The 12,497-nt window shown below is 44.8% G+C and overlaps 1 protein-coding gene across 1 annotated transcript in view; it reads right to left on the minus strand.

The window, feature by feature from the left end:
* POFUT1 (protein O-fucosyltransferase 1) overlaps positions 1–12,482 on the minus strand; it is a 20,467-nt gene extending 7,985 nt beyond the window's left edge. Inside the window, exons 1-6 of the mRNA XM_036749132.1 lie at positions 12,298–12,482; positions 10,998–11,119; positions 10,104–10,286; positions 9,000–9,112; positions 4,894–5,086; positions 3,664–3,906 (exon numbers count right to left, since the gene is read on the minus strand). Coding sequence (XP_036605027.1) covers positions 3,664–3,906; positions 4,894–5,086; positions 9,000–9,112; positions 10,104–10,286; positions 10,998–11,119; positions 12,298–12,412 — 969 coding nt within the window. The 5' untranslated portion in view covers positions 12,413–12,482. The remainder of the gene's footprint in view (positions 1–3,663; positions 3,907–4,893; positions 5,087–8,999; positions 9,113–10,103; positions 10,287–10,997; positions 11,120–12,297) is intronic.
* Between the last annotated feature and the right edge of the window lie 15 nt (positions 12,483–12,497).

Raw genomic sequence — 12,497 nt, forward strand, 5'->3', positions numbered from 1 at the left:
AAGAATCAAGCTGGTCATTTAGTGAGAGTGGGAGAAGTGGGGTAAGTGTTTCACTGGTACCTGCAAGATATCACAAGAACCAGAAAAAGATATCCCAACGAATTCAGTAGATCTTCTATGGAGACGAGTAATTCCTTAAACTATTGAGGTAAGAGCGTTAGAAAGGCACAAGCTAAGTACCATGTAAAGTCTAAAGGGAAAAAGGCAATTTTTCTCGGGGAGGGGAGGAGGGGTGGATCAGAGAAGGCATTATGGACAAGGTAGCATATGGGTTGGATTTGAAAGGATGAGTAGGTTTCCAACAGGTCAGGAGAGAGAAGGAGGACATTCCTGGCACAAAAAACAGTGAGGAAAAGCCGGAGAGAGCAAGGTGTATTGGTAGGACAGAAAAAAGAGCAGTTAGGCAAGGCACAGATTCTAGAGGGAGTAACATGAGATAAAGGTGGAAAGGTAAGAGTTGGCATGAAAACACACACCAGTTTGGTGTAGAAATACATTAGACTCAACAGGGAAACAAGTGAGAAGTGGGGGAGGGCAGAGAGGAGTTAAGAGAGAAGATAATACTGAGGAGGGAATAGTCACAAGCAAAACAAACTTCCTAATCCTGAAGAAAGGATTAAGGGGGGGAAGGGAGAGAAAAGAACTAGAATCTAAGAGGTGCCTTAGCTTGCTTCTTAGATAACTGAGGAATGGCTGGACAAAGCGAACATGAATGTAACAGACTATCACTGCATTGTAAGAAGTGATGAAAGAGATGATTTCAAAGAATCCTGAACTGTGAGAGCGAGCAGAACAGGGAAAACAATCCAGATATGGGTAGCAACAGTGTAGAGAAAGTCAGTTTTGAAAAACTCAAGAACTCTCATTAAAACGCTGACCAATCATGTCTCTAGAAGACCTTTAATGAAGCATGTTACCTACCTCCTGACACAGGTGAGTAATACAAGGTGTAGACACACACATTTTTGGACATGATCATGGCTTATTTGTTCCAAGGGTTTTTTCCCCCTTCTTTCTTACTCATGGTTAACAGGGAAGAGGAAGAGGAGATTAGCAATCATGATGTCAAAAAAAAAAAAAAAAAAAAGAGGGCCATTTAAAAAATGCCCAGAAGAGAACAGAAGGAAGTTCAAACAAGTAGGACAGTTTTAAAAGTAACTTGTAGAATTTATTATGTACTCTTTAAAAAGGCCAGGGGTGTGAACCAGAGAGTCACAATTTTACACAGAATACTTTTTTTTCCTGTTCTCCTAGAGTGTGTTGAAATACTTTTTTGGGGGAGGTGTTTAAGTTCAGAATTAAAAGAATAAATACGAAAAATTAACATAGCACCAGAATGTGGAGGGCCTTGAATTCCAGGCTTCAATGAGAGTTGGATTCAATAGTATTTTCTTTCTTAGGGTATGAGGTCATGAGTGAAAATTTAAAGAGCCAAGAGCCAAGAATCAAATTCTACCTCATATTTGGCACAAACAAGTTTTCAACCTTTTCCAGTATGACACACCCATGAACTTGCCAGTTCAGCTTGCATCTGTATCTTTCTCCATTGCTACCTTCCCTCAGTCCCTCATACAACCCCTCCTCCACCTCAGTCGGTAAATCTCCTGAACATTCCTGAAGGAATTAGGCTTTGTTCTTGTCCCGGCCTTCTCTTGCACCTCTGCCTCTGCCTCCCTCTTTATACCTCTACAAACTGCATCCTATTAACACCCAGATCCAGTCTGAACTCCTCCAGGACAATAGACAAGTTCACATTTCTATGGTTCTTTAAGGTTTACAAAGGGCTTTCCTCACAACACCCCAGTGAGGCAAGTAAAACAATTATTATTATTATCTCAATTTTCCAGAGGAGGAAAAAAAGTTCATATGACTAGCACAAGATCACACAGCTCCTAAGAGGCAGACTTAAGATTCCCAGGTCCAGGACTCTGTCCAATGCACCCTACTGCCTCCAGTGGCACGCTTTCTTGACTGCCTATACAAGCTCATTTAAAAATGTTTTACCGAAGCTTTTTGGTTTTTATATCACCATCATTTCCCCAAATCTCCCTTTTCTCATAATCCTTCCCTAAAACAAAAGAAAAACAGCTGGGAAAAACTGAATACAAGGACCATGTCAGACAGTAGAGCCAACATTTCACACTTGCCTTCTCCCACATCTCTACTAGGAGAAGTGTGATCCATTACTTGTGCTCTGGATACAAATCTTGAACTATAGTAAGGTACAAATCTGTACTATAATCTGGCTGTGCTTAAATTAGCACTTTGGTAGACATTCAAGTTGTTTCCATGTATTAAATTTCTTTCTCTTCCAATGTTCCAATGTGTCTATAAGCTACATGAGGCAAGGCCTATGTTGTACGTGAGACAAAGATAGAAAGTCAGCATGGGGTAGTGAATAAGAACATTGGTTTGGAGTCAAGTCATACTAGTTAGTGGCAGACCTGGAATTTGAACCCTGGTCTTTATGACTACAAGAGGCAGGCAGGTGGCTCAGTGGGTAAAGAGCTGGACTGATCACTTAACCCTGTTTGCCTCAGTTTCCTTACCTGTAAAATGAGGTGGAGAAGGAAATGGCAACCCACTGCAATATCTTTGCCAAGAAAACCCAAACAGGGTCACGAAAACTTGGACACGACAGAAACAACTGAACAACAATGACAACTTATGGCCACAAATCTGGTGTTCTTTCCACTATCCCATGTTGTCTCAAAAAAAAAACTCCACGTGAAAAAAAAAGTGACAAACGCACCACTTATGCAACATATCTGCTAATAATAGGGGACAGGAGGAGAAGGCTGAACATGGGGCTTCCAAAGCCACCGTCTTCTTTGGGGTGGCACTGATGGCCTGGGTCTGGGGACTGAGACAGAAGGCCAGTCATTATCACTGCCACCACCGCCACCATGAGATCACTCCCATTTACAGAACATGTAAAGGCTAATCAAGTACTTTACTCACCACTAGCCTAAAAGGTCGGAAGGTGCAGTGATTGTTGTCTCTATGTTACACAGGAGGAAAGGGAGGCTCCGAGACATTGAGTGACTTGCCTAACACAGCGGTAGACAATGTCAAAGCCAGGAATCCCCAATCAGCACTTAAACAAAGCATCTAGCACAAAGGAGGTACTTTATAAATGTTTGTTCATCGATCTGCTGATCGATTAAACCAGATTTAAAGTCTTGACTGCAATGTTTTTTCCACTCTCTGACGCTGCTTCTCCATCTCTTTTCTGTATAAGACACAGCCTCTGACTTGTGAGGGAAGACCGAATTTACACATATGGAAACAATTAGAACACTATAACGAGAGAATCCAGGAAAGAGCAATAAACTAGCCCTCTTGGTGGTCAGAGATGGGGAGGACTAATGCTCATGAGACAGAGCCCTGCCTAGTCCTGGTAAGCAGGTGGAGAGAAGGACAAACAAACGGATGAAGGGTCAGGAAAATCTACAAGTAGCAGCAGTGACAAGCAGACCTGCTGACTGTAGTGGAGGTTGCCAACTCCTAAGAAGCTGGTCTAGCCTTTCTCTTTCCAGTCTGCCTCCCTGCCTCGAATGTCACAGTTCCACATACAGCACCAGGCGGCGGGCAAAGAATAGTCCCAGCTTAGTCTCTGGTCAGTTTCTAACAGTGCACCCCCTTCTCTCCCTGAGAACCTACCGTCCCTTTGAACAGCTGCTGAATTTCAGAGACATAGCTCTCTGAGTCTGTGGCAATGTAGATGGACTGGGCTTTTACCGTCTTCACCCAGAGCCTCAGGGCACGTTTGATCTCCTTCAGGTCTGGCAGGCACATGACCATGGTAAGAGGTGCGGCAGTGTTACGGTTGTAGCCTACGCACTGAGGTGAAGCCATGAAGTGGGAGCCAGCTGTCCCATCCTTCAGCATATTACAGGCATTTTTCTAAAGGAACAAGATGTGAGGGGGGACAGGAAGTAAGAGGAGAAGAAAGGATTAAAGAGGTATCACTTTCCTTCTGATGGCCCCTTTCTCTACCAAAAAAAAAACCCTCCAAAGAAAATAAAAAATTCAAACTCAAAAATTTACATTCTGACAGGGAAAAAACTAACAACACACACACACACACACACAAAATAACACTATATCTTCCTGTGGGCTTCTTGAACTCTTCCCTGTGACATTTCTGAATAGATCTGGTCAGTTCTCGTGCTCTCAGGGGACACCTGGCCTTATCTCTGCTTATCCTTCGCTGCCTCCTCTATACCAGCCTGCTTGGAGGTGTCTGTGATGCAGATACTCCTGGATCCTCCATGGCAGGGAGGGCAGTGGGGCACCAGCTCTGGCAGGTCCTGCCAAGCTGGAAAGACTTAGCACCAGGACCATGTATCCATCAGCTATGGAACAGCCCCTTTAAGTTCAAAGAAGCTTATCTACAGAGGCCTGGCCCCAGCCACTCATTCGACTGCTTGATTTAGCAAAGAGGAGTTATGATCTGCGTCGATGTGGTACTGAGAGCATCCACACGGGTAATATCATGATTCCTCGATACAGTAAAAAAGTATCCTACTCCAGTCTCTAAGAGCTTGTCTCTCACAAGAGTCCACAAACTAGCACAAGGGACAGAGGGTCAAGACTCCCATAGTCTATTTTTCCTTCCGTCACTGGCCTGCTGCCTGATCTGGGGGAATGTCACATGCATGACCTCTCACTGCCTCAGTCTATCCATCTGTAAAACAGGGAGAAAAATGGTAACTGTTAGACCACAACTGAGTAGTATCCCTGGAGTTTTTTTGTTGAAAGGGAGTCCAGCAGGAGAATGCCAGCAAACTATCAACACCAAATACACTCATGACATTCAGGCAACTGCACACACCCAGTAAGCCTGTGCTCAGGGCACCAAAAGATCCACAAGATAAGTAGAAAAGTTACCCAGTCAGAGCCAATTCGGAGATGAACCCCAATGTAAGGCCTGATGAGATGAGACTGGATCTGGGCCTCCCCCTTCTTTGTCATCTCGTCTGACCACACCATGTACTTCTGCAGGGCCCTGTGTTCTTCCAACACCGGAAACTGGGCTGGAGCTCCAGGCAGGGCAAGCACTGGGTGTTTATCTGGGGGAAACCTAGGAGGGAGAAAAGGGCAGGCTGAGTCACAGGTCTAGCCACTTCAGGGGAGAGGGATGGAGGAAAAAGACATGAACCTACAGCATACCCCCACAGGAAATGGATGAAGTTGCGCCATGACCTCGGACCAGCTGAGAAGTCGTACCACACGCAACAAGCACAAGAGATTTTGAAATCCCAACGAACTGATAAGAGCGCTAGGTGCGGAGCTCAAAGCACTATTGTCTGTGGCTTGGAATTTACAATCCTGTCTGCTTGTTTTACAATTAAAAATTTACAGTGGAGTCTTCTAACCTTGCGAATGTCATGTTGGCTCCCCATCTGTGCTGCTGTAATTCACTCCTGGGTGTGGCGCCGGCCAGAGCTTTGGGCCTTATGTTCAGCAAATAATGAACATACTTCAGCTGTACGGACAAGTGGCTGCCTTTAGAGAAGAAATGGGTTTTGCTCAGGGCCTCATTGAATGTGACTGTGTAAAACAAGTCTATGACTCTTCTTCAGCTAAGATCACCTTTAACTTAGAAGGATTAAAAATATATATATTCCTAAAAAGACCAGAGTGGCTTCTTTTCAAAATGAAGAAAGAACTATTTCTTTCTTCTGTTGAATTACACTCATTTGTAGGAACCAGAAGCAGTAGGGATGTTACCCAGGAACAAGTACAAAATCACCAGTTCTATCCATCTCAGACACCTCTAAAGGAAGCCTAACTTTGATATTTCTAAAACCACAGAAATCAGAATTTCAGAGCTGGAGGGATTTTTAAAACATAGTGTCAGAGATGGGAGGGACCTTGGAAGTTATCTAGTTCAACCCTCTTCATTTAAGATAATAAATTTTGGAAAGTCCATGTTCTTATCAGATCAGGAATATGTCACCCACTAGCTGGATCAGGCCCAGTGAATGAAGGGACAAAATGACCAAGTGAGGCACAGGCCCACTGTCCTGTAAGAAATGTCAATATAGTTTTCTTGTTGTTCAGGAGTAAGTCACCTAGAATAGATCAATCAAGTTTGTTTTTTTTGATATGGATGAAAAGTTGCTTTTTGGGAAGCAAGCCTGAATAATGACTATGAGATCCATGGTCTTTCTTTCCTTGTCCCAGCCCTGATCATCTTCTGGCTGAAGCATTATGGTCATTTTAGAAGTGTTTCTGGGACCTTTTATCACAAGCTACCATGAATGGCATTCTCCCTCCTCTCCTCTAATCCCTGCAGTACCTCTCCCTGAACAGCTCCATTATTATTTTAAACAATAACAATGACTCACATTTAAATAGTGTTTTACAGTTTACAAAATTCTTTCCTTGAAACAATCCTACGAGGAAAGTATATTATTATCATCCATATTTTGTAGATGAGGAAACTGATGCTCAGAGAAGAAGGAGAAGAGGAAGAGAAGGGGGAAGAGAAGGAGGAAGACGGAGAAAGAGGAGGAGAAGGAAGAGGAGGAAGTAGGGGCATAACTTCCACTTTTATAGTACTTTTAAAGCCTGGAAAAATGTAATAACTTGCCCACAGTTCCACACCTAATAACAGGTAGAGCTAGATCTCAAACCCTGGTTTCCTAACTCTGAGAGTTCTGTAATCTGCAATCTTTCAGACACCATGACAGACCATTACAAACTCCTCCAACTTTACCCCTACAAATGTATTTGCTGACCTCTTTATCAAATTTCATGCCCACCACAGAACCTCAGAACAGCTCCTCTCCCAAGAGGCCATTCTTTGTCCTGAAGAGGCATCTATCTATCTGTCTGCCTGTCTGTGTCTATTTATCTACATACACACATAGTCACAGACACACACACGTATATCTACATGTGTGTGTACACATGTACACACACACATCACAGACTCCTCCAGCTAGGACTACTGAAACCATGTGGCTGAAGGCATCAAGCCACAACAAAAAAATTTTTGACTATGTAATCCAAGGAGTGACTGCGGAGTAATGAGGCTAGTCAAAAGCAAACACACAACAGAACCTACATACCCAAATGAGCTATTTCTCTCAAAGCAAACTCCCTGGGAGGTCACACTTATTCTAACAAGGCTCATGATGTATCAGTGCTCACTTTGATAATAGCCTTCAGGGTCTGTGGCAGGCTTCTTTAGAATCTCCTCAATGGAAGCAAATTTCCCATCTGGGGAGGGGAGGGGGACAGGGAGCAAGAGCTAGCTTTTTGTAAATGCCCAAGAGCCATTTAAAGCTGAGTCCAGAGGAAGAGACAGCAATGATGTATAGAAATTCAGTCTGGGGCAGAAATGAAACATGACTATAAAATAATAATACAGATTTTTTTTGGTGGGGGGCCCATGGACCTGCCCAGGAAGTCTATTCCCAAAGACGAGTTCGAGCTTATGAGCTGTGGTGCTTTTGAAGAATGACAATGTATTTGTATCTTGGCTCCAATGTTTAATAGTTGTGTGACTATGAGCTAGACACAAACTCTATTTACCTCAGTTTGTTCACCTTCAAAATGGGAATAATGATACTTGCACAACTGAGCCCACAGGTTTCTGAGCAAAACACTCTATAAACCTTAAAGCTCTATTATTGTGAATGATTTTACAAGTTCTGATTTATTTATTAAAAAAGAAACAAAATCCAGTCTCTACTTCAGTCCTTACAGGAGCCACGATTTCACTGACATGGGCACTCTCAACACAGTCCACCTCCACCCCTCTGATCCTTAGTAGATAGTATCTGTAAGGTGCTGTGGTAGAAGCTGGCTTTCTCATGATAAATCTCTTGCACGGCTGGTCTCAGACCACAGACACACAGTCAAGTGCTGGGCACATCCTCAGGCTTTCCAGCTTCACTGGTGAAGCCTTTGGGAACCCAAGCCTCTCACCATACCTTCTTACCATAATGAGGCAGCAGGGGATTCTAGTGGGACATCTCTTTACTTAACACCAATAGAAATAGGAGGTTTGATAGTTACACATCTATCTGCCTCCACTTGTTTTGTGTCACAAACACTGCTCTGGCCATCTGAATCAAGGGCATTAGTTTAAGAACAGAGCTTAATGGTTTAAGAACTATGCTCCTATCTGCCCCACGTAACACCCCTTCTTTTTGCCTCTCCCAAATCTTCCTATCCTTCACAGCCCACGACCAGACTAATTTTCTCCATGAAGACCATTCTAGGCCTCTTGATCTTTCCTTTGTCTGCCTCCTGCAACATTTATTATCTTCACCACTATGAGGCATTTAGCTCTGACCACTTTGGATTACTTAAGTGTTCTCTCCCTAACTCAAATGTAAAGTCCTTGAAATCTGGGACCATGAAGTTCTCTGCTCTTCTATATCTCTCCCAGCACCTAGTGTCTAACATATAGTAAAGAAGCATTTGATAAATATCTACTTAACCTACTTTTTTTCTAAACAGTGCTACACGTCTGAGGGCACTTATTAATTACACTGTATCTGATGATTACCAGGATGACATCATTTTCTTAGCTGAGGCTGAAATTTTTTTTCATACAGAAGCAACTTCCAATTTTAACTTCTGAAGAGGAAGGTTAACTGGCAAGTGATTCTCACGCCTTGACCAGGAAACCCAGGTTCACGTGATTATGAAATGTTCGTTTTATGATAGTCTTTATCAGGGGATAAACTATTGCTCAACCCTATAGCAGGTCAACGTCCCATGGTGTGAGGTGGTGAAATGGGAACAGATCAGACAGCAGATACTCTCTGGACACTGGCCCTTTTCTGTGGATTATGCTTTGCTCTCTAGGCCTCACAGGTTCAACAGATGTATTTGCTACCCCTTCGATCCTAAGTAACTGTGTGTTATAAGGAGGGAACTATGAGACAGAACTGGGCTCTGGTCAGCTACTGACCTCCATCTCTAACACTTGATTGCCCCAACCCATCTCCACTCCCACCCCCACTCTTGAGTACCTTTGGATCCAATGGTCCTTGTAGGAAGAGCTGAAGGCAATGCCACCAAAAAGTTCCGATCTATTAAAATTGACATTGAACTGATCCCAGAATGGACCAAAGGGGTTCCCTTCCTGCAAAACAACATACTCAATCAGTTGCTTGGATGGGCAGGAGCTAGGCACTAAATGGACAAATGGAGCTGGGCCTTGAAAAGACAAAAGGAACAGACTAGGGATGGGTTGTGTGTGGAGATGACAAGAGATATAATTCCGGGTGACAATGAATGTCTGAATGACCTGAACAAAGGTAAGTGAATACAAAGCTTGCATAAAGTCATACAAAATAATTTCAAAAAGAAGTCAGTGCTAACAATTGGGGCCTGGGGAGAGGGATCAGGAAAGACATCTCATCTGTGAAAGCACCTCATCTGTGCTCTCAAGGAATGCATTCAAGACATGGGAGGGAGGAATCTGAGCAAAGGCATGGGAGTAGGACTGGAAACACAGTGTATGGGGACTGTGGGTCAGTTTGATTGGAATGGGAAGTGTATAAAGTCTAAATTTATCATTAAGGCTCTAAAGGGAATCACTGCTCACCCACAGTTTCACAATTTCCAAAAGGCAATACAAACTCGTCTGCCTAAACAAACATTTTGTCAAGTGTCTACTATAAGGAATTAGATTGGATTTGAGCCCAGGCCTTGAATGACTCCTAACCATTACAGTAATTTGCAGTCAACATAATCACAAAATATTGGAACTGGAAGGGACCCTTATGGACCATTTAACCCAACTCCCTCATTTTACAGAAGCAGGACAAGAGAGAGGGGGTGACATTTACCGTCATGCAGTGAATTTGTGGTAGAAGTAAGCCTGAGACCTAGATTTCCTGACCACTTGTCGGGTACTCTTCCCACTATATTTCATACGGCACAATGCTGTATGCTGGATATTTTTAAGGAACCACAGGGGAACCCAGCAGAAGGAATATTCCTTCTAGCTACATTTGGCCCGAGGAAAAGAAACAGGAAGTAAGAGCACACAAAAGAAATGCATAAGCAGAAAGTACAGCAGGTTCCAGGTGTGGACAAAGGGAGTGAAGGCCAAGCATCCAAGGGCCCACCTTCATGGGGCAGGTCTTCTTGTCAGCACTCCGCTGGGCTGCAACATCAAAGCAGTAGGCCACTCGATTCTCAGGGGGCCAGTGGATTGGGGCCAACTCCTCCATGAACTTTTCCAAGCTGATGACCCGATGATATTCCTTGAGTGGCTCTAACTTGAAGTATGTCTCATAGGACACATGCAGCTATAAGAATGGAAGAGAGGGACAGAAAGATTGTGGGAAAGAAAAGTGGGACAAAGAAAGAGAAGGGAGAAAAGAAAGACAGAAGATGCAAGAGAAAAAAGAAAAGTAACAGAGAAAGAAAAAAGGGAAGAATTGGGGAGACGGAAAATAAGGGGAGAAAAAGAAGAGAGGGGAGAGGAGTGATTTAGGGGTCACTTTGACTCTTGTCTTGTGAAACTGGAACCGTTTCCTGCCCACCTTTGTCCTTGAGTAGATGCCACCTCTTAGAGGAAAATGCTCTTTTTGTCTATAGGCATGGCTAGCCTATGTCTAGGTTAACTCGTTAAAAATATAGTGCTAGTGAGCCAGGGGCCATGAGTTTGAACTTAATGTAAGCTGGCTAAGCTCTGCCTTGGCTCATGGTCACAGACTAAACTCCTAAAGATATTTCACTTTTGTAGCATATGTCACAAATAAGCTGAGATGAGAATGAGAATGGTTCAGTGCAGCCCATTCATGCTATAGGGAAAACAGATCTAATCATAGTTCCTGAAGACAGAACAAGATACCTGGAAAAATAACATATGCTTGCAATCCCCGGGGGTGGACCCAGTCAGTTAGGTCAAAAGCCAGTTTATTGAGAGCATCCCACAGACCCAGTATGGAATTTGTAAATTCCCTCAAAATCCTGAATGGCAGGATTGAAAGGCTGAGGCAGAACCTAGGACTCACATTGGTGTATGGAGGCTTGTGATGCTGGTATTCAATCCATGGTGGGACAGCCAGGGTCCGGTTCAGTAGCTTTGCAAATGCCAAGGAGCCCAAGAAGTGATCTGCCTGATTCCCAAACCGCCCTGGAAACATGAATAAGCCAGGTTGAGAGGGAGCCATGAGGCATTGACTGAAACAGTTCAGGTATGCACAGAATAAGTATTTAGTGTTTGTGGAATAGAAGTAAGCTAAAAAATTACAAGAACCAGAAGGAATCTTAAGAGAGTATTTCTGACTGCTTTAATTTACAAATGGGGAAACTGAGGCCTGGAGAAGTGGACCTTGTCCACTTGTTCAAAGTCACAGTAATAAGTAGCAAAGCCAGGATTTGAATTCAGATCTTTTGACTCCAAATCCAGTTCTCTTTCCATCTGGATTGATTCTTGGTTGGTAAGAATTTTTATCTCTGGGGGAAAGAAGGGGAGAAGACAAGAAAATGCTCAATTAAGAAAATTATGGCTACTTCGTGGCTACCTGTTCCAAGCTTTGGAACCTAGAGTTCCAGTTGGAGGTCTGCCACAGACCCACTGTGTGACCTTGGTCAAATTTCTTCTTTGGGTCTCAGTTTTCCCATCTGCAAAATGAAGGGGGCAGGGGTTAAAGTCCCTTCCAACTTAAGGATTCTGGTAGTCTACGATTCCTGGCCATTCCTCTGGAGAAGAAAGTTCCCTGGTCTGTTTTCTAGAGAAGAGGGACTGGGGCTCCAAAGTAGAGAAGGAACTCCTGGCTGGTGCAAAGGGCAGGTGAGACAGCATTAACCTCAGTCATCAGCAAGATCAATCTCCAACATCTGTATAGTTTGGGCAGGGCCTAGAGAGGACCACTCCCAGGGTGGCCAAAGAGGGCTACAGGGCGGTCTGGGTGGGGAGGGGGGGGACAGCTGAGAGTTCCCCCAGGGAGTTGAAATGGACGACGAACTGGGCAGGAACAGGCGGGTCCCCATCCCCCGGGACTAGAGTGGACTGGTCCGGGGCCACAGGGCACTCTTCCTGAGGCCACAGTGGACTGGTCCGGGGCCACTAGTCCAGTCCCCGGGCAAACACAGCCCGGGTCTGAAGTAGAACAATCTGGTGGGACTAGAGGGGCCACAGTGGACAGGTCCGAGACCACAGAGAGGCTCATCCCCCTCCCCCCTCTTCCCTCCCCCAGTAGAGAGGATTGATTGGTCCGGGGCCAGGCTCTACATCCCAGGACTGGTGCCCTGTATCGCAGGACCGCCGGGAGGAGCCCAGCAGGGGGCGCCCGGCCCAGGAGGCCTTACCCATGCAGGGACAGTAGAGTAGGTAGCCGGCGGGGTCCCAGGCATGGCCCAGGGCCCGCGCGGGCAGCAGGAACCCGAGCAGGGGAAGGAGGAGCGCCCACGCCGCGGGGACCATGTCTGTCCACGGCTGTAGGTTACCAGCCCGCCTGTCGCGCTCCCACCAGGCTTCGCGCGCCGCCCCGCCCGCGCCCTTCTATCCG

The sequence above is a fragment of the Trichosurus vulpecula genome, chromosome 3 (assembly GCF_011100635.1).
Source record: "Trichosurus vulpecula isolate mTriVul1 chromosome 3, mTriVul1.pri, whole genome shotgun sequence".
In the NCBI taxonomy this organism is placed as follows: Eukaryota; Metazoa; Chordata; class Mammalia; order Diprotodontia; family Phalangeridae; genus Trichosurus; species Trichosurus vulpecula.